The sequence below is a fragment of the Chenopodium album genome, chromosome 15 (assembly GCF_948465745.1).
Source record: "Chenopodium album chromosome 15, dcCheAlbu1.1, whole genome shotgun sequence".
NCBI lineage: Eukaryota > Viridiplantae > Streptophyta > Magnoliopsida > Caryophyllales > Amaranthaceae > Chenopodium > Chenopodium album.
The window spans coordinates 622688-645431 of NC_137848.1; the positions used below are offsets into that span (position 1 = coordinate 622688).

A 22744-nucleotide genomic window follows, 5' to 3' on the forward strand; every position below is an offset into this window, starting at 1 on the left:
GAACCACTATATTGACATTTGATAATATAAGGTGATTAAAATTAGTCAAATTTTGTAGCATAAAGTTTGAACTATAAATAGATTTAGTCGCGATGTATATATATAGAAAATATATATAGTTAATAATTTGTATTAAAGATGGTATTGGATCGAGTTGGTCCATGGCATGACACAAGTCACACTACCTAACTCAACATTAAATAAACACGCTTCCAATACAAGATAGGCCCAATGTGCTAGCTAATGTGTGTGTCAAGCTAGAGTTGGGCATGGGCTACATTTATTTGACTTAAGCACAACTTGTCAAAATAAGTTGTATTTCACTTAAGCACGACTTGGCTTTGACCACTCTTGTCAAGAGTGAGACAAGAGTAGAAAGATCAATACAAAATGGAGAAAGTATCATATTCTTGTGTCCGATGCGGCGATGCATTAAGACTCCCCCGTGTGTAGAGGGTCTTCTAATGCTTTTTTTCGCTACCATAGAGGCACAAATGACTTAGTCTCATTCAACACAAGAGTTGCCTCAAGTGATAAACAGCTTGATATCACTCAAAGAAAATCTCGAGTTCAAGCTTCATTGAATGTAGATAACTCTTATTAGGAGACTCACCCACCATAAAGCTAGGTGTGCAATCCAGATTGGATCCGAAAGTTATTAAAGCTAATCTCCTTTAAACCGGGTTGGCAGTTGGCAGTACTAAAAAACAAAAATTTAGTAATAAGTCACAAGCTACATCTTGTAAGTCCGTGGTGTTATAGTCCATCAAGTCTTTAGATGTGGTCCAATACGAAGAACCCATCACGAAACAGCTCACAACATGCAGGCCCACTCCTCAGCACATCTTTAGCCCGAACGCTAAAGCTTTTTGGCTCCGAATTTTGAGGCCCAACTATCATGTTGGATCTGTTTGACCTTACACGAGTAACATCCCAACAAAAATATTTCCTTTCAAACAGCTCAAAAATATTTCAACTTTATTCACAACATAAGGCATTAAGGCTTTGGCATCGTTATACATGAGAAATAAGTATCTACTATCTATATTCATAGAAAGTTTTTTCAGTTATTCACTTCTTAGAAATTTATCATAACATATTTGGTTGACAATAAAAAAAAAATCAAGAATTAAGTTCCTTTATTATGTTTCAATGAATTTATCTACTTCTCATGCATTGTAACTACTTTAACTACCTCTACATAATTATATACACAGTCTTAACTAACCAACATCTGAATTTTATTGACATAACTAACTTAAGTTGTAACATAATCTGATAATGTAAAGCAATTAAATAGGCACCACTAATAATACTTCTTTATTTTTAGATGCATCATTTGTAACACGCATTTTTAAACACATGGAACTCCTAGGCAAGTTTTGGAAATGAGAGAGACGGAGAGAAAGAAAGTAGAAGACTCATGCGATTTGAGAGGGATAGATAGATAGAATTTATTAAATACAAAGGAAAGTAGTGCATCTAATTTGAAACTTCCTTATTTAGGAAATAATGCATCTAAATAGAAACGAGAAAGTATAAAGCAATAGAATGATGCATACAAGTATTATTGCTACTTTGAATAAAATATTATATTATAAGTTGTAAAATGTTTACATAGAGAGATTTTTTTAATATCTTCTGCAAAAACAAATAATATTGAATTAAGTAGCATTAAGATTAGAGTGTTCCTTATTAAAAAAAAAAATTAAAAAAAAAAAGCCTTTGTTATATCCCATTAAAGGCATAAGCAAATCTATTTTGGCCCATTAACAACAAAAAAAAGTGGCGGATCTTGAGCCAAAAAATTAGGGGACAAGGTTTGAACCTCTAACTTTTTGCTCAATAATAACATTAGTTAACCACATAGAAAGTAGATCTATATGAGATAGAGGGAGTATATACTATTATTTTATATCTTCTTTTGTTTGCCTTCCGATGATGACCTAACTTTTCATTCTCCTATGGTCGATTTTTGTATAATTAATGCACTGATGAGAAATTGTGAGGACTGTAATAGATGACAATTTTTCAAATGCACTAGGATGAATCAAATGAAAGAAGTCATCAGACTCATTACATTAAAAGAAATCATGATGCTTTTCTCTTCAAAGGTTGTATGTTCCAACATTATGTACCATAGACCGTCTCCGTTTTCTTTAAGTACACATCTACATTGAACTCTTATTTGTATGAGATTTTTGTAATTGAAAGAAAAAAGTGGTTAAAGTGTAAGGTGTATAAAGCAAATATAAAGCAAATGAATGTTTGGATGGATATAAGAAAAAATGGACATGGTAAGAGAGAGAAGAAAAATGTGTAAATAAGTGTGGTTTTAATGGAGTAAGAGAGAAATGATAAGTTGGATAGAATTTTCTCTCTTTTATTTACACATTTTACACATATTTAAATTACAAAGGAAATTTTCAAAAATTTTGTAATTACAAATTAAAGATATTTAATGATGACGCTAATAAAAAGAAAAATCAAATATGTTTGAATTTTTAATCTGGTTTGATTTGATTAATTTTAAACTAAGCATATATCAACTAAACTAAGTTGACCAGAACCTTAACTAACCCTTCTACACTGTATATAAGGCTCCTAAACATTTGTGTCGTCGTCCCGGTATAACACTTAAAATGAACGAAGAGATTATGTGTTTTTAATTAAACCAATTTTAATCACTAAAACTATAGTTTCCCCTTAAAAATTATCACCAAGACATTCCCTTAATCTAAAATCTCTCCACTAACATCAAATTAAACACATATTTTCCTTCTCACCCAAGCTTAAGACAAGAAAAAATTGTCTCCAAAGTGGGATTACAATGGACATTTGACTAATGCAAATCAGTTAATCTTGTAAGCTTTTTTACATTCTTAGATGAATATGGTCAATATGAAAAAGTTAGCCCAAATTCTTTCCAAGCACTTGTGGACAATTAACAAAACATTTGTACGTATTAATTAACTAATGTATGTAATAAACTAATAACTAATAAGATAGGGGTGTATAAACTAATTAATTAATACACAAAGAATCTCAAGTCAAGTCTTAAAATGCCAGCCCTTCCTTAGCTTGTGAGTAGATAGCACGGTTATCGGAGGCATAGAAGCTGAACAAAGATCTGAAGCACTACGTCCAAAAGTCTTTTCTTGGAGGGTACAACTACGCATTTTTTAATGGAACTAGTAAGTGTTGAAATTAGCAACACGTTTAAATGTTTTAATCCGTATGTCTTTTTTAGGTAATGCCACTGCTGTCCATTCTTCATCACTTTCCTCTAGGTTTTTGCTTCTTTTCGGGGCTATATAAAGGTTTTTTTTTTTTTTTTTTTCTTCTTCTATTGTACATATGGGAGCGGATAAAATTAACGTGACATGATACGACACAAATTGATTACAAAGCACGGAGTATAAAAAGATTGGGTTAGGGTTATGAGTTTACAATCTTAATTAGACAAGGTAGGTTAGTGTTGAAAACCCCAACACAAAAATAAGGTGTGATAATTTATGAATTACTGATAAACATTTTAAACAAGGCTATTGTTTTTCATATAACATGACATGAAACAGACATGGAAAAAACGATTGGTGACAAGGGTCTTCGACACACTTTTTTAAATGAACAAACACGATACGACACGACACATCTGTTAAATGGGATGGGTTAGTGACTTAGTGTTGAGGTTTTTCCAACCCGTTTAATTTCTAATATGAACATGAGACGACACGATTCCAGCTCTAATCGTACAACTATTTTTTTTTATTGGTCATAAATTGGAGGTCAATAAGTGTATAATGAGTATTTGTAGTGTGAAAAATGAGATACGGAGTATATACAGTACATAGTATTAAATTTTCTTAAAGGGAAACAACCAATGTTTGTGAAACTTTCTTCAGACAATTTTTTTTTCTTCCTGACGTCATAAAGTTGATCAATGATATCTATAACTATGAATGACAAAAAATTTCAGAATAATTGGCATAATTAAACTTGACACACACGGCAACGCACTAGTTTTTTTATTTTTTTTATTTTTTTTAAACGTATCACTAGTTTGACCTTAAGACAATGTTTAGTTCACCTTTTTTTAAAGACCTTATTACTTATTTCAATTATTTGTAAGGGTTCGTTTTATGTCACTGTGGTTTTCTGTTTTTTGGCCTTTTGTTTTTCAAAATCATATGATATATTTCCTCCATTTCTTTTTAGTTGACACGTGTTTTAGTCACGTTTGCCAATGTACAAATTCAACCATTAATATCTTTAATTATCGATAAACAAAAATTATGAAAAGTTGATATTTTGAAAATAAATATTGTGACAAATCTAACAAGATCCCACATGACTATATTTTTCATTACGTATAAAGCATAAAATACAGTCAAATGAGAGTGTGTGAATAGTGCTAAAGTCAAAATGTGTCAACTAATTAAAAACGGAGGTAATATGTCATAAAAAATTAGTCATACTTATTAAACTCATGATAACTTTGAAAACTAAGAACAAAAAAGTGGAATCACCTTTTTCTTATTTTATATTTTTGGTTTTTTGTTTTTTAAAAAAACAGAAAATTGAAAACAAAAAATGATGCCAAACAAGCTCTAAACTTTACTTTTAAAAACACAGCATAAAAATAGCTTTAAATAGATACGCCGATATCTAAGTGTACTTATTATTACATATACACATTTTAAAAATCCTTATATGCCAAAAAAAAAAAAAAGATTTAAAAAGTGTTTTTTTGCAAAATTTCCTTAGAGCAAAGCCAACCATTGATTATGGGGAGAGAGAAAGTGAAAAAGTATTAAAAAAAAATGAAGAGAGAGAAATTTTTGGGAACAAAAAGCAATAACCTGGTTGTGGAAATAACCAGGTTATAAAGCTTGGTTATTGAGTGAAATAGTAGGGCCAATTTGCTTGGTCATTGAGTGAAAGAGGGAGATTGTGTGGTGGGGTTGGGTAAAAGTAAGAGAGATAAGATGTGTAACCTTGGTCAATTATTGGGCTACATTGGTTATTAAGTGGGTATAAAATTGGTTATAAATGAGGTTGAAGATAGAGAAATTAATTAAATAAGTGATAACTACAATGATTGTGGGCAACCATTGTGTTTACTCTTAAGGTTAACATGTGAATAACTCGTATCAAATTATAACCCAACCTAATAATACATGAGTAAATGGCCTTTTAGCATGAAAAGGGATTTTAAAATGTACTCAAATCACATGTGACCAAAAAAAAAAAAAAAAAAAAAAAAAAATCACCTAACTTAGTAAATGGCCACTTAAAATAAAAAGCAATTTTAATATACAATCAAATCACATGTGATACACAGAAACACATCACTTAAGTTTGACGTGATAATGAGGAAAGAAATTGCATTGAGCCTACACTTGATACAACAATGGCTCAAAACTTGATTTAACACAATCCAAATTGTTATTTACCTTGCATGATTAAATACAACCTTAACTCAACATAGGACCAAATTAATTCTTATCTAATAACTATCTATTACTCCTACCTTCATTTACATCTTTAATTGCTTATATGCAAATAAAAAAAAATAAAAAAAAATAAAAAATTAATATACAAAAAACCAAAAAGGCAAAAACCATAACGACCCAACTCTACCCAAACTCAAATTCACTTGACCCAAACATGGTCAATATATTAACTTGATAACACAAATAATAACTATAAATAACTTAAAAATATAAGCATTTCAAAATTCACAATTTCCATGGGTCGATTTTATGAAAAACTTGTGGATTTTTCAATCTTTTAAATGACCTAAATACAAATTTAACATAACAAAAAAAGGATATTTTTTCAAACGTGTCATAAGCAAAATACATATTTGAATCTAAGTATATTTCGAATACAATAGTTAAAAAAGATGGTCAAAGTAAGATGTGTAAACAATGCAAAAAGACAACTGTTGTGAGTAATTTGGGACGGAGGGAGTAGGTTATAATAGATTCAATTAACTCAACTTCAACACGAATTCATCCTGATTCAAAATCAGAAACCATAATGAACCAACTGTACTCAAATCCAAATTCACTTGACCCAAACTGGACTCGTTCAAATTGAGACACCGACCCACACAATCAACCCATTATAACAGACCCAAAACCGTCCCGTCCGTCCCAAACACAGGATTCGATAGATCTACTTTCTCCAACTCTACAAGCTGTACACAAAATTTAGGACATGGGTAGAAAGGCAGATACCTAATGGGAAATTAAAACTAGGCAAAATCAGCCAAAAAGTGTAAAAGAAAAGAGCATTAGGCCCCTTTAGCTATCGAGTGACTATAATTGGTCTTGCAAAAGAAATGCAACCACCACTCCAACACTCCTCCTCCTCTCACTTCACACAACACAAGTCACTTTCTCTCTCCTCTTTCTTTCCTGCTGCTCCAGATCTCCATAACCCCATTCTCTAAAAGCTCACTAAACACTAGATTATTACACAAAACCCCATTTTTACTCTTTCTCTCTCCTCTTTCTTCATTACCCACCTTTTATTTCTCCCCCCCCAAAAAAATAAAAATTAAAAAGACAATGTCTTTCTTCTCAAACACCGATCCATACCCTTCTTTCCCCGGGAATTTAGGGTATGTTTAAGCACATTTTCTGCTTAATTTTTCTTTAATTTTTTTGGGAGTTCAGCATTTTTTAGTGGGTTAAATTTTAAATTTTTAAAATGAGAAAGCATGGATGGCAACTTCCTTATCACCCACTTCAGGTGCAAATTTTTTTGTCATTTTTTTTGATAATTTTTGTTGAATAATTTCTGATTTTCTGTACTAAATGTTGGTTGAATTGTTGAATTTTGGGTGCAGGTGGTAGCAGTAGCAGTGTTTTTAGCACTGGGTTTTGCATTCTATGTATTTTTTGCTCCTTTTGTTGGGAAGGAGCTTTACCAGTATATCATTATGGGCCTCTACACTCCTCTTGTGAGTTTATGTTGTCTTGATGAAGTTGAGATCTGGGTTTTATTTGATTAATTTGACTGTGTAGCGGCCGCGGCAATGATGTAGACGGGATTCGATCCCGGGTTTTGGATACCACTTTAATCAACTTATTATTATGTGTTTTATTTGTACATTTTTTTAGGGGTTATGTTGAATTTAATCCAATTTCCTGGAAATGGGTTGCTTTTCCTTTTCTGAGTTTGATTTTGAAAATTTGAGTTTCCTTTTTGTCGCTACATAATCTAAGAGCACCAATGCCATTACTTTTTCTTGATAAGGGAAGATGAAATATTTGTCTTCTAGCAACTTTATTGATTTTTTCAAAATATTCCTTATTATGTCACTTGAATTATGCTGTTTATCTCTTCAGAAATTGTGATTTAATTATCAGATTACATTTATTATGTGGCAAATCCCAGATAAACAGATAATTGTTGTTTAACATGACATTATAGGATTATAATTCATATAATTCAATGGGTTTTGTTTTTTTAATATATATATAAAAGGAATTTGGCTTATCCTTTATACTTATTGCTGGCTATGTCTGATTCATAATTCAATGGGTTTTCTGGATTTTGGCGTATATGTGACTTATAGTATTTCGGACTTGATTCTTCCAAGCAATAATTTGACGAAATATACATTAAGTGTTTTAATTTTTTGTGCTTTTTTATCTTCTCATTTTCTGGTGCAACCCACTATTATTTGAAATAATGTGTTTATTGTAAGACAATTCTTTATCCCTATCTAAACTTGGTGTGAATTTTAATTAAAGTATTAATCTATTATTGAGTTCATCGTTATATACTTGATGCCAAGGTTTGGTTCAAATAATTACATATGTCGAATGTCCGTTAATATTTTTTGTCACCAAGATATATATTTGTTGCTTGCATTTTGTATTAGTGTTGGTATATGACATAATAATTCTCGGATCAAAAGTTGGATTCCATTCCTATGATAACATGTTTCAGTTTACTTTGTAATTTAACAATATAATCTATTCATGATGATTTAAAATTTCTAATTTCATGGCCTTTGTTATGTGGATTCAACTCTTGTGCTTTGATTACTTCATTACAATGATAACTGTCCTATACAAAAGCTAGTAAGGCTGTCTTTGAAGTTTCTCATCTGCTTTGCCTTTCACTTATTCTGTTTTGGCTTGTTTATAAGTTTATATGCTTTGAGTTATAATGCCTTCATAGTTCAAACAAACATGTTGATTAACATTAAGCTCAGCATCACAATAAAGCACGCATGTTTAAAGAATAAGCATCAACCTTGTCTAGTTCATGCTAATTTTTTTTTTCTTGATATTCAGTGTGTGTTGTCCTTGAGTAGGATAATCATTATGTTACATTGCCTTCTTTTCAGATAGTAAGTGCGTTTGGACTATATATCTGGTGTGCAGCATCTGATCCAGCAGATCCAGGAGTTTTCAGGTCTAAGAAGTACCTTAAAACAGCATGCAAAGGTGATCATACTGAAGCAAAGGACTTAAAACTAGGAGGGGAATCTGCTTCATCTAAGCAATTTGTGATTTCTGGGGAAAATGGTGACAAACATCATGATGGAAATGTCAAGAGCACAGATGTTAATATGGAAGATTTTGATGCTGAACATGAACATAATGTTAGATCATCAAGTTGTTTATCTTGTGTTTTGGGGGTATTGTTCTATCCCTGTACTTTTCTATGCAACTGTATGAGCTCATCTGAAGAGTCTTCTGAGCAGCAAGCAAGTGAAGATGGAATGTTCTATTGCAGTTTGTGTGAAGTTGAGGTATCTTCAACTACTTGAATTCAATTGTCATTTTCTCCTTACACTTGCTCTTTAACTTGAGCTAAAATGCTATTGAAAAATTTAAAAATGTTCTCATACTTTTTTACATTATAAAAGTACCCCATTTCAATTGGATATGCACATTCTGGTGAATTGCAGGAAGTTTGTTTGTGTTTGTAGTTATGAAATCCCCGCAATGGTCTTTACTTTTTAATTATCCTGCCATGATTTAAATGATGTCTATGATGTAGGTGTTCAAGTACAGCAAGCATTGTAGAGTTTGTGATAAATGTGTTGATCGTTTTGATCACCACTGCCGGGTATGTGAGAGGCGTGGAGCATTTATACCTTACAGTATTTGATTTCTTGATATTGCCTTGACAAGCTTTTCATTTCTGCATGTATTCTTGATATGCAGTGGCTCAATAACTGTATAGGTAAAAAGAACTACCGGAAATTTTTCACTCTCATGGTTGTGTCACTTCTATTGGTAAGTAGAAAGCATCCATCATTGGTGTATAGATATCTGACAAAGAATATATTGCTTGTTTGGTATCATTAAGATCACATTTTTTCCATTTGACAATTAAAATAAACTTGTTTTTATGTGGTTTCTAATTTTAGACAGTCTATGCTCTGTTGTTAGGAGATCTTAATCAAGCAGCTCAATAATCTGAAACAAATTATTCAAATATTCATGCAGAAACTCCATTTTGAAACTGAAAACCCTAGCTATTTAAATTAGCCCTGATATATAACTGGGCATAAGTCAATTTTAAAATGCCAGCTTGTATCTTGAATAATTAAATTCGGGATAAATGATTTCTGAAAACTACTGAACAGTATTTAACACTTCTGATTCTGGAGTTTCCTTAACTATTTTGGATTGAAACCAGGCAAGGAATTTATGAAACTATTGTAATTATGTATGAGGGGGGCAACTTTACCATTAACCTAGAGACAGCTTTTTTTTTTTTTAACAAGTTTCAATAATTAAAGACCTTAGGTCACCTGTGTTTACCAAACCAGATCCGTGTCAAAAAAAAAAGAGCATTTATTTTCATGTCATTTTTATTTTAGATAAATATTGACAGGTGTGTGCATGGCATGTTGGGCTTTGAGATTGCAGTTAATTCTTCAATGGTCAACTGGGATCCTTGTGTTGATTTGCACTTTTCTTGAGAGGAAGAAATTCAGTACTGAGATTGTTGCAAAGCTGGGAAGCAGTTTCTCTATGGTGCCATTTATTATTGTAGTGGTTAGTACCTAATTTTTTCAATGTAATTTTTTCTTGTGCTGTTTGTCAGCTTACACTAGTTTACTTAAAATTATTACATTGCTGATGTGGGGTTTACGGAAAGGATTTATGGAGTTTGTAGTTCACTTGTGGTAGTGCTGACCATCTCTCTTGGGTTCTGCTATAATTTTGTAGGCCATGTGCACCATTTTGGCTATGATAGCAACCCTACCACTGGCGCAGCTTTTCTTCTTCCACATTCTCCTCATAAAGAAGGTAAAACTGACATGCTCTTGCTTTTCCTCTTGCAATATTAACGAAACCCGTCTTTTCTCATGATGAAGGAAAAAAAAAATGTTTGCAGTAAAATCTTTCAAATATGTTGTTTCCAGGGGCTTAGCACATATGATTACATTGTAGCTCTGAGAGAGCAAGAACAACAAGAAGTTGGAGGTGGACAGAGTCCTCAGATGTCTCAAGTTAGCTCCCTTACTGGATTAAGCAGTGCTAGTTCATTCAATACTTTCCGACGGGGTGCATGGTGTACACCTCCACGGTTGTTTCTTGAGGATCAGGTAATTTTTAAAAGATGCTCCTAAAATTGGCAGCTTGTGACTATGAACCTCACAAGTACAACTATACAACTAGCTGAATATCATAGACTTTCATTCCTTTGAATCATCCTCCATAAAAAATAATTGAATAATTATATTGCTTCCATATCGTTGACTTTCACAGACTTTTGTATACTAAGCACAGTGATTTTATAATACTCAAGCTATGAATTTTATGTTAATGGTTGCATTGTCTGCGTTGTTATCAGTTTGATGTAGTTCCTCCAGACACTGGATCGGTGAGTTCTTATGGCAAAAAGACTGCTATAGAGGAACCGATCAAGAAAAAGAATCCTGCAGTAAAGATTAGTCCATGGACATTAGCACGCTTAAATCCTGAAGAGGTTTCGAAGGCTGCTGCAGAGGCAAGGAAGAAATCAAAGATTCTGCAGCCTGTGATAAGACGTGAGGGCCCAATTAACCTTGAACGGGACAACAGTTTTGGCAGTGGCCGCCGGATAATCTCCAGGCTTGACCACAGCAGAAGACGAAATAGTAAACGGGTTCGACTGCCGTCTGATCTTCCCATCGAGCAGCTTGTGAATGTATCTGCAAAAACAGCGAAAGCATCATCCAGCAGCTTGGCTCCTCTCCAGCTAGAAGCAAGGAGTGCCTTCCGAACTAGCCTGGCCATGTCGAGTGGAGCTAACATGGCTGGCTCCTCTCCTGAGAGCAGCTCGCCTGATGTGCATCCATTCCGTCACTCCTCTTCTGGAGCAGAAGAATCTAGAAGGCTTACTGGTTTGTCTGTGGCTGGTGGAGCTGTACTACCTGGGATGCCACTGTCAAGGTCGACCAGTGATGGGTATGAACCTTCTGGTGGAGAAGATAGTGACCAGGTTCCTTCAAGGCCAGTTGAAAGAACAGTGAACTGGAGTAGTTTACTTTTGAAGTCAAACCAAGATGGAGGAATGCTTAGTCTTAAGGGACCTTCAGCTTTTACCCAGGGCAACCTTAGAAAGTTCTGAAGAGTTGGAATTTAGTGAATATGATGATTTGTTTTTTAGGGTTTTGGAGGGTGAATATCTTTCATTTGTGAGTTTGATAGCTTGCTTATGTCCTGAGAGTTGGTTGGTCAATGGAGGTAAGCAGACACGAAGATGCATGAAATGCAAGATGGATGGATCACAAGTTGCTGGACTTAGAAGGCATTGTGCAGGATCTAACTTTGAGTGATCATGCTATTTTAGCTAAGTTTTTGGAGATAAAAAAAGCCAGGTTGATGTTGTAGAGCATATTATATTTGCCTGCATGTGTTTAATTTTGCTAGAAACGTCTTGGCAATTTTTCTGGTTGTCTTCGTTGTTTGCAAGTGAAACTTTTCAGATCTGTGTAGCACCGTGAAAAACGTCACGATAACTTGAATTCTTTGATTACATTACTCCTCATGTTTCTATTCTCATCAAGGCAATTTCACTTCTGTTTAAACAAAATATTGTCAAATTTTTGTTCCACCCAGAAAGCAGGATGTTACTTGAGGAATATGTTCACAGAAATATTAAAATGAATCAGTGATTTTTATTTTTTTTTTAAAAAAAAAATCTGAACATGCTTTCTAAAGCCACTTAATACTGCTCGTAGAAATTACATCCTTTAAATGCATTCTCACCAAAAATACTCTGCGCTATAGAGACAAGAATCGAGCTAGGTAGAAATTCTTAATCAAATCATCAATGAAATGAGTATTAATTGATTGTGCCACTCTTCCATGAAAGGGGTCCATGCATAGCCCAAACCAGGTGACAGGGCTAGTGAGCCATTCACATATTTCATAGATTTTATTTTAAATAAAATTAAGCAAGTGGCTTGTGTCCATGAACAACCCATGGCCTATCAGCGTGCCTCTCATGCAATGTCAAGCTTACGATGAGCTCACATCATGCTAACCCATGCCCATACTCTTCTGATCAACTTGCTCGCCTGTAACTTTGAAATATGTAGTAGATTATAAGTAAATGGATTTAACAAGTCCCGCTTAATTAAAATTGACTATTTAAAACGTAATAAACAAATTAGATTTTAGAGAAATCAACTACTCCGTACAACTCTTGAGACCAACGCGAGACAAAAAATAATTGGCCAAAAATAACCTACTTCCCAGCCAGTTCTAGCTACAGATGCTCAATTAAAGCTGCACATTTATGTATGGAACATTGAAATTACTTGTTAAACAAGTTATTATGTACATCCATTGATCTTAACGTAAAGCTTCATACAAAGTAATTCTTACATATTCTCGATTTTTTTTACAGAAGTTACAATCAAGTCTTTTACTTTCATGCCTGACTATGGATATAGCATCAGTGATACAATGAGATAATGGAGAAGAACTGCTAATAAAATATATATATATATATATATATATATATATATATATATATATATATATATATATATATATATATATATATATATATATATATAAGAGCTAAATTATAGTCGATTAGACAGCATATGAACAATGGACGCTACTGCAGAAATGAGCTAATTTTGGCAGAGCAATACTTTAAAGGAGACTTGACTTTGGTAACACCAAACTATCATCAGCAATTAGGAACATGCAACCCCTCGCAAGTCGCAGTTCAGTCCTGGAGAAGTGCACATTTGGTTAGATATAAAAGCTGAGATGATATGGAAATGCAAAAACTAGTGAAATGGATAACACGTTCAGTCTGCTCAACTGCTACAAAAAAGAGAACCTTGTTTGTTACACTTGATGGAATGAATTTTGAAAGCTTGGTGCTCATACAGAACATCCCAGCAAGCAAAAATTCTATTACCCCCTGTTTCTATAAAATGCTCTATAAACCACATTTGATTTGGTTCATCTTTAACCAATTTAACTAAAATATCATAACATTCAGAACTATCCTTCATAATTTAAGCTTTTACAGTTATGAGTGTAATCTTTCTTTGAAATTCTTATAAGGCTATAGACTATCATAACGGGTATTATGGGAAAGGTCAAATTTTAACATACTAAATTAAGCCAAGCCTGATGACGGACGGGCTAAAATAGAAATGTAGCCTAGTATTTTGGATGGAGAAATAGGTGCACAAGGATATACAGCGATAGGCAAGGCCGCAAAGCTAAATTAAGACATAAATAGTGGCTGTTCTCCCAAATATGATTCAAATAGCAAACCATCATAAATAATCTCTGCAGTAAAATGCATTTACAAAGAGAGTTAATGCAGTAAAATGCATTTACAAAGAGAGTCAATTCTGGCACAAAAATTAAATTGGCAGAGCTCGCATTAGTTCTCAAAAATTGGCTAAAATGGGCATGAAACTTTATAGAGCAGACCCTACAATATGAATTATGGCTTTTTAAAAAGTATGACAAGGGTTATGGCTTTTGTGGTCCATATACCCTGCTCTGGAGCCCTCAGCTCCCAAAATTAGTGTTATTCCAGCTTGTGTGGTTCAAGACAATGTCCAACTCAAATTTTTTCAAACAGATACCAAAAAGTTTGAATCAGTGATAGATAAACTGCATAGAAGGGGAAAATTGGTTGAAGGACAACATCACCTTGCCAATTTGTCAGCCTTCAGAAATTAGCAGCTGAAGCATAACACCCAGAAAGGCCAGAATACACCAAGAAAGTTGAAAGCTAGTTCCTGCAAAGCTTTAGACTTTTGGCCCATAATAAAGTTGAAAGAAACCATCTAACGAAAATAAGTTTCACAAGATGACAATCATATCAATTGTTTCTATTGTACATCCAACATTTTATACTAGACTGCTAGAACATATATTATTTAGGCCATAAGTTCCCTGAGAGATTCTTACAAGTACTTGACTGAACATAGAGGTAGGTGAACCCAAAAATATTTATTACTCATTTGATTTTAATTTATTTTTTATTTTTTATTTTTTATTTTTTTTTATTCATTTGAGAAAAAAAAAAACAGTGACCCTTGTAGAATTGCTACACTGAAATGGTAACCCTTGCTTCGGTTGTGATGCTTCGGTGGTGTTGAGCAGTGAGAGCAGCAGCAGGTGCTGCATGAGGAGAGCTAGTAATTTATTTGGGGGTAGGTTAGTAATTTAGGGGGATTAGGGTTAAAATGAGCCAAACATTAGAAATAGTTAGCTATTTAATGAAATAACGTCACTAAATAGATTAATACCAAATTAGGAGTCACTGACAACTATGGCCAAATTTTTTTTCCACCAAATAGAATTTTCAAATCTTGGAGGTCACCATTTAGAATTATCCTTTATTTATTTTACACAATGACCCTAATTATAATTTTTCTCACCTATGACATTAATAAGGGTTTTATTTTAATTTTGTAATATAAAAAAAAAACAAAAAAAAAACAAAAAAAAAAAAACACTATAATTAGGATTAAAAAAAAAACACTCCTTCCTCCCCCCAACCTCGCTAGCAAAGCTTCCAATGACCACCAGACAGCCACCACTAGCACCACCATCACAACCCCTTTCATCCAACAAACTCTCCCTTCTTCCCCTTCCTGTCTTTTCTCTCCTCTGTTCAGCAACGGAGATTTCAACTTTCCTCCAAGAAAAGAAATACCCCTTCATCTTCACCCTTTCTCTCCTCTTCCTCTCCTTCACTTTCCCCCTCATCTCCAACTCTCATTCCTCCTAAAATAAGGCAGTATAATGCGATAGAAATCTTCCAAAACACTACCCACCATCAAGATGTTGAGAATCCAATGAAGAAATGCAGCCGACCACCGAAGTTGAGGTGCGTGCGAGGAAATGTAGTTGGTTACCGAAGCCGAAACAAGAAAGGGTAAGTGTGGAAGCAAGAGGTGGTGGTCCAAGTGGTGAGTTCATCCACGGATGAGGCCCATTGTGGTGGAGGTGGGGGTTGGGGTTTTGGGCTGGGTAAAGGTAAGGGTAAGCATGGGGGTTGGCGCTTCGCCATTTCAAGTCAGCTATGGTTGATCCGTGGAGGAGAGAGGGAGGGAGGAGGGAGGTGGAGGGTGAGAGTGATTGTGCTGGTGGCGGCGGCAGAGGAGGTTGTAAAGAGGTTTTGTGAAAAAGAGAGGTGATGATGGCAATGGCATTTAACTAATTTACTTAATCATTTTAATTATGGTTAACATTTGCATAGAATCTAATTCAATGAGGTCTCACTAATGTCATAGGTGAGAAAAAATTGTAATTGGGGTAATTTTGAGAAATAAAAAAAATACAAGGATTACCATTTTAGTGTAGCAATAGTTTAGGGTATGTAATAGATTAACCTAAGGAAGGGCATTATTGGTAATTTAGTAGTATTAGGTTAGAACCTTTAGCCTTAGTATAAATAGAGTGGGAAGGGAAGGAAATAGGTAGGCAGAATTTGGAGTAATTCCTTAGGAGAGTTGTGACCTTAAGTCACTATTAGGAGAGTTGTGACCTCAAGTCACTAATAGGACTTTGTAAGCTAAATCTACTACTACCATTTGTAAGAAACCACTAATCTTTAATCAAATTTCCGAGCCTTCTCCTTTATTATTAGCGTGAGTATTAACAGTTTATTACAGGGTAAGTGGGTAACCATTGAAAATTCAAAAAAAAAAAAAAAAAAAAAAAAACCTTGGGTGTACCTAACTCTAGGTGCACTTGAGTGCATATAAAGAATTACTTCCTAAAATACAGAAATTAAGTGATTTGAGACAATGTAAAAACTAATTTTGAGCAGGGGGTGTGTAAAGTGTTGAATCTTACACAAGTGTTCATCCATGTGGAAAAATATAGTCCACTTCACAAATTGTGGCAATTTATAACAGGGACAATCTATCCCAGATGAAGAATGGAGCTAAGGTAAGAAATCCAGGATTTGACATTAACCCAAAGGTTATAGAAAGACAAGAAAGCAGCCATGTATCACGAGGTGGAGTAGACAGAGTGATGCCTTGTGTACTCATGTAAAACGTAATATGACTAGTATATATTGCCTTGTTCTGCTGAAAGAGAAGCCAAACAATTGATCTAATAGCAAAGTAGTAACTGTTGCTCTCTCTTTCACTCACCAAGAGACCTAATAGACCAAGTAGTTTTTAAAATTATGAAGTTCTTAATGCAGATACATGACCTACTCCCTCAATTCCATGAATTTCTACCCATTTAAGGTAATTCTATGAAGCAGTTCATTTTTGCTAAATAAATACCTGTAATATCATTTTACCCCAACTTGGCCCACTTTTCTTTTCTTATCACAAATTATCTCTCTAAAGAGTAATTACATGTACCAAATTAAACTGTATTAATTATCCTCAGTATGTGTATCTACAATAAAAGGGAAGAACTTCAAGGAACAAAGGAAGTATTATACATCCATTCGCATGCGCATATATGTTCGTAACTGTACAAAAATAGCATCAGCTAGTTACACTGAATTATGCCCTAAACAGTCTTAAATTCTAACTGCACTCCAAGCTGATGATTTCTCTAGTCAAAGAATGCAGATTGCAAAGGCATTTGATCTATCAAAAACTAAAGGATGCTAAAAATCAAGATAATAAACTCATGTGTGACAAACTGATTGAACTCCCAAGACATATTAAAGATCTTACTTTAGCATACAAAGAGAAATGTGGACTACAAACGAAATTTGAAATATTTTATTTTTCCATACAGAGTATTTCGGAACCATGGCAAAGCAACATCAGTTTTGCTACGCAATCAAATTAGTTGAGACTACATTCATACATTAACGGGGTCAACATATTCAGGCATCCATATCACTAAGTCATCGTCTCCTAAACATCTAAATATAATTCCTATTCCAACAATTCCTCAATGAAGCAATATAACAAAGATTAAAGAAATTTTAACCAAAAATTACAGGATTAACATAAGACTAAATTCAAACTAACCTTAAAGGAAGCAACTACCTCAATGCACATAACAAACAATGTGAGGGACCTTCTGATCATCAAAGGGCAAGCTAACATAATCAGCAGCAAACTCATGAGCAATCTCCCCGGCTAGTTCGCCGTGCAAAGCCTTACAATACATATACAAAACCGTCATGGCAGCAATTCCATGAAGCAAAAGCACCATTAAAACAGCAGTAGTTGCCACAATTCTAACAGCAAACGCCCATGTATTCCACCCATCCTCCACTGCAATCGAATCGCCCCCGGAAACCAAACTGATCCACAACAACACGAGCTCGAAAAACCCGAAGAATACGATCAAAGACAGTGCCACCCATCTCATCCCTCTCACCAAATCCTTGCTCCTAGCCATGGGTTGAAACCCCCATTTTGATTCGACCACAACAATCACGTTAACCAAAATCCAATTCACCCCAACATAAACCAAAACTAACCCTAATAAAACCGCCCCAATTAAAGAAATCCCATAAAAGTAAGGAGAATTATACGAGAATTCACCTTCAATTACCTCAATTCCCCTGACACCCAGATAACCAAAAACCCCAAACAACGCAAAAATCAGAAAAATCACAATCTGGGCAGCAATAAAAGTAACCAAAAGAGGGGAAAACGAGCGCAGAAGAGAAGAAATCGCAGAAACAAGCTTAACGGGTCTGCCATAGAAGCCATGAAAAACAGAGAAAGTAATTGACCCAAAAGCAAGGAGAGAGAAAAGGAGGATGAAGGCAGAAAAGAGGAGAGAGAAAACGAGGGTTTTATGGTGGGGTTGATGAAAAGTGGGGTGGAGAAGAATCGGAGGTGCAGCGGAGTTATGGCGGAGGAGAGAGACGATGCGATTGGGTTGAGGGGAAGTGAAGGTGTGAAGAAGAGTAGGGAAGACGGAAAGAGAGAAGGAGAGAGGAAGAAGGAAGAGAACTGAAAGGGCTAAGAAATGGCGGGAGTGAGCATTGATTATGCGCTTTGATTCGGTGATTACTCCCCAGAAATCAACCAGAGATTGGGATGAATTCTCCATTGTTGTTCGCTTGAGAGAGGAGAGAGAAAATGAAGGAAGGAAGAAAGAGAGATTGAAGGTGTTGTTTGGAAGAAGAGTTTTGATGAAAATTGAATTGGTGAAGAATGATGAACAAGTCTGAAAGTTTTTCTTCAATAAAGACAAATCTCAAACTGAGAGATGATGGATATGGCGGGGGTGCCGGTGCGGGGTCCACCTGTATCTGATTTTGGAATACATTGGGTGGATGTTTTATCGGGTTAATTTTTAAAGTTGAGTAATTGAGTCATCCTCCGTACTAAATTATTGTGTCCATATGGATCGAAATTTGAATTAGATTATATTTGGGTGGGGTATGTAATTGACAAGTTTATTTTATCACGCTTGTTAATATACAATTTTAATTTTATTGTAAAATAAAGCATAAAATAAAGTGTGTCAACTAGAAAACAAATGAAGTATTTCAACTAATTAAAAAAGCAATTTATCATTTATTTTAGATTAAAAATTTTGATTACCCCAACAAAAATAAAAGATGAGAATTGAATTATAAGTAATTATTGAGACGAATTCAAAAAGATTTCATATAAATATACTTTTGTTTACCTATTATTCACAAAAGACGATCAAAGGAGGGGTGGCAAATACTTTAAAAGTCAAAACGGGTCAAATAAAAAAGAATAGAGGAAGGGTCTGTTCTGATTGGCTGAACTGAACTGAACTTATTGGAGCTGAGCTGAATTGAAAATATTCTGAAGAGAACAATCCCAAAGTATGATTTATATTATTTTTTTTTAAAAAAAATCAATATGGTTGTCACTTGGGAGATAACAATCATCTAATAATTGCAAATTAGCAATTGATCAAATGCATAAGGGCATCCAATAAATTGCTTCTAAATTAGATTTATTTTGTCATTTTTTTAAATTGATTTTCACCATTTCTATAACTAGGGGTGCTCATAAATCGGTTCGGACCGAAAAAATGGATCGGACCATCCCGGACGGAACCGAACCGAATTAATCGGTCCGGTCTTCAGGTCTTGAAATTTAATTTTCCGATTTTCGGTCCGATCCGCTCCAAAACCCTATAAAAACCGATCTTGAATCGGACCGATTTTTTGATTAAAAATAAACGTGAAACCTTAAATAATGGTTAAGATTATCGTTAATAAGTTTAGAAAACTTTAATTTTATAAGCTTTTTTGTACTAAACATACTAAAGAAGACGTTAAAATATAGTTTTTCCTTTACTTTTTTGTGTTTTCCATAACTTTATTAAAAATTTAGATTTTTGTTTTAAAAAAAATTCTTAAATCGGTCCAAAGTGATCTGGTCCGATTTTGGACCAATTCTTTCGGTCCGGTTCGGGTTTGGTCCCAACTTAATCGATCAGGTCTTCGATTTTTAAAATTCTATTTTTGGGTTTTCGGTCCAATCCGTATCAGTCCAATCCGGTTTTGGACCGATGAACAGCCCTATTTATAACTTATCTAATTTGTACTTATTACTCGTATAAGTTATTTTAGTGGTATTATCAAAATTGAATAAATCTTTTAACACTTTTTATTCTAAACTTACTTTTATCATACTTATCTTTTATGATTAAAAATACGGTGAACACAACCACATAGTCGAACACAAGGTTTAATGTAAGGGAGTATTTACTTTGTATATTGCTCAAGTTTTCATAATACGAATGTAAATATGCAATGTCAACAACTGTTACACATCTCGGGTTCATAAAGCATACGAAGTACTTTCCTTGATGAGTAATGAAATCACTCAAACTACTAAGAGCTAAAGATTTAACAAGGAGAACAATTAAAATTGCTGAAAAGGGTTAAGATCCAAAACAAAAATCACTAGCAAATGATCACAGAAGAAGGCTTTCCTCGTATGGAATTAATTGATTAAGAATACCGGTTTTTGTAGGGAGTGGCTAAAGTTGTTGATTATGAGGGTCAGACGTCCATACCAAATCATTAACTAACAACCGATGAATCCTCATTGTCATCGTCTTCATCATAGTAGTATGCTCCATAGAGGAGTTGGCGGAACAACCAACCCTTCCGCGTCTGCACTTCAAACAAAAGAGTCCAAGAACTAGTGTTCCTGTATGTCTTCTTACACCACAATCTAATGCTTAGGGGTGTAGGATCATTTGGAATCACATACCCCATTATGTCACAAATCACGAGCATGTTCTTGTAAACAAGGGGTTGGTAACACCGACCTTGACCTTTGTATGGTTGCATTTGCATTGGTATTAGGTCGAAGTAGTACAACTCCTGCCTCTCGACATGGAAGCACACCATTATACGATAATTATCCGAGCAATGTATCACTGCCTTGCTTTTATCACTGGTATTTTTTATTTATTTATTTTATTTTTTTTTTCTAATAGCTGAGAATTAGTAACATTCAATGTGAAAAAATCGTAATGTAAAACTATAAAAATATAGATTTTATCCATAGATTTTCAAACATCATACCGTGCAGATTGAATTTTTGAAATAGTAAGATTTTATTTTATTTTATTTTTTTAATTTTTATTTTTTAATTGAAGATTATTGTTCCAAAATAAATACGGAGTAATTAACAACAACAAATTTCAAAATCTTACCCAGTGAAAAGCTCCATTGAAATAAGTCCTTGAGTCATCTTCTGTTACAAGGCGTCCCCAATATTTAAGTTTTGCTCTGAGTGTGATTTCAGTCCAAGAACTCGTCTTTAGAGCGTAAATGAAAACACGATCCTTGTCATGTTCATCTGTGGTGATTATGATAATCTTGTGATCACGATCATTGGAGGCATATCCAAATCCCATCAACATACTCATGGTTCTGTATCTATCCCTTGAAGGGACCTGTAATGGATGGTCCATCCTTTTATAATTCCTAATAGAAGGGTTCCACAAAAACATCAAGTATTTCTCTTGCATCCATCTGCTTTCTGGTAGATAATAATCTCCGTTGGGATGAAAAAGACATAAAACCCCATGGGATGATCCAATTATTTTTGTTTTTCAGAAGTTTCCAGGTTCTCGATCTTCCAGAGGAAGATGGCAAGGTAAAGGCTCTTTAGAAGTGAGGGATTCATCAAAAACCCAGAAACAATCTGTTGTATTTCGTGGAAATATATTTCGAGGCTTAAAACAAATCAAACGACGAGGATGAGTGTTATTTGAATTCAGGTGACAGCTGAAATTCATGGCTGTGGGTAATGAGGGTGTACCAAGACTTGCAAACGCTTCGGAATCTCAGCAAGGATTTCGAGGGGAGTTTTGGTAGAATCTGGAGAATTATGTCTTCTGGTATATGAATATGATTATCAGTAATTGTAGTTTTTATGATGATTTCAGATTAGTGGGAAGCTGTTAAACGGCTCATTTACCATAACCACCAATATATATAACTTATCAAATATTCCTACAAAGGATATACACAAATATATGCACAATAATATATCTTATTTACACAAATATATCATAACAAAGCGTATTGTAATCCCAAAAACCAATCTTAAACACGTACGAATAATACGTTCAACATGTCATTTAAATCTTGTAAATGGACTTCAAATCAACACAAACTCACTAAAATAAAAATTTGTAAGCACATAATACCAACTTGTTAAAGCCTAAAGAATCCTAATAACAATGTTGTTCAATTTCGAGTATATTAATTCTATATCTTCTATCAAGTTAGCACCTACTTGTAATAGATCAATCTGGAGGGGTAGTATAGGTATTCTAGTTTATATTAGTTTATTAGGGTTAATAGTCCTTAGTATAAATAGGTAGAGAGGAGTAGAATAGGCAGAAATTGATTAGGGAAACCTAGAGAGAGTCATGGCCTAAAGCCATTTTGGAGAGTTGTGAGCTAAACTCACTTTTGAAGATTGATAGCCTTAAGCTATTATCCTATCTTTTGTAACCTTTCAACCATTATCAATCAAACTCTAAGCTTTAATCTTTATTTACTCGCATTATTAAATCAGATTTTAATCCTAGAAAGTCAGTCCATCACACTACTGCCAAAGATAAGCCTAAAACATCCCCATCCCAATCTAAGCACAAAATCTTGAGTTTTATGGATAAAAACAGCTAGAGTCCTTAGTTTAGCTGAAAAACTTATCATACTGCCTCCGTTAATTGTTATCTGTAACTTTGGAATATTTTATATCTCTCAAATAATACCCCAAAGTTACAATTAACTAAGTAGTATCAAAATTGGCCTGGCTTGAAATCATCCG

General features: G+C 34.1%; 3 protein-coding genes across 8 annotated transcripts; 1 reads left to right on the plus strand and 2 right to left on the minus strand.

Annotated features, from left to right (window-relative positions):
* The first annotated feature begins 6302 nt into the window (after positions 1-6302).
* Positions 6303-12032, plus strand: LOC145582625 (putative protein S-acyltransferase 22). Of its 2 annotated transcripts, XM_081639602.1 has the most exons (9): positions 6303-6762; positions 6860-6973; positions 8372-8779; positions 9031-9099; positions 9198-9269; positions 9909-10037; positions 10212-10292; positions 10409-10591; positions 10840-12032. In XM_081639602.1, the coding sequence occupies exons 1-9, from the start codon at positions 6721-6723 to the stop codon at positions 11596-11598; spliced, it is 1857 nt and encodes a 618-aa protein (XP_081495728.1). In that variant the 5' UTR covers positions 6303-6720; the 3' UTR covers positions 11599-12032. The 2 variants fall into 2 exon arrangements, with proteins under 2 accessions (XP_081495728.1, XP_081495729.1); XM_081639603.1 differs by lacking the exon at positions 6860-6973.
* Positions 12033-13017: 985 nt separating this feature from the next.
* LOC145582627 (uncharacterized) lies at positions 13018-18626 on the minus strand. 5 transcript variants are annotated; one of them, XR_014099917.1, is made up of 3 exons: positions 17489-18626; positions 14163-14244; positions 13018-13218 (listed from the first exon to the last, which is right to left on the minus strand). XR_014099917.1 is itself a non-coding variant. In XM_081639605.1 (2 exons), exon 1 carries the CDS (start codon positions 18507-18509, stop codon positions 17490-17492), a length of 1020 nt encoding a protein of 339 aa, XP_081495731.1. In that variant the 5' UTR covers positions 18510-18626; the 3' UTR covers positions 13018-13218; position 17489. The 5 variants fall into 5 exon arrangements, 2 of the variants coding, with proteins under 2 accessions (XP_081495731.1, XP_081495730.1); XR_014099916.1 differs by having other exon boundaries at positions 14163-14195; positions 17471-18626; XR_014099915.1 differs by having other exon boundaries at positions 14163-14251; positions 17471-18626.
* A 1846-nt stretch (positions 18627-20472) lies between these two features.
* Positions 20473-21431, minus strand: LOC145583431 (uncharacterized). The gene is made up of 2 exons (XM_081640670.1): positions 21114-21431; positions 20473-20778 (listed from the first exon to the last, which is right to left on the minus strand). Exons 1-2 carry the CDS (start codon positions 21429-21431, stop codon positions 20473-20475), a joined length of 624 nt encoding a protein of 207 aa, XP_081496796.1.
* Positions 21432-22744: the final 1313 nt, after the last annotated feature.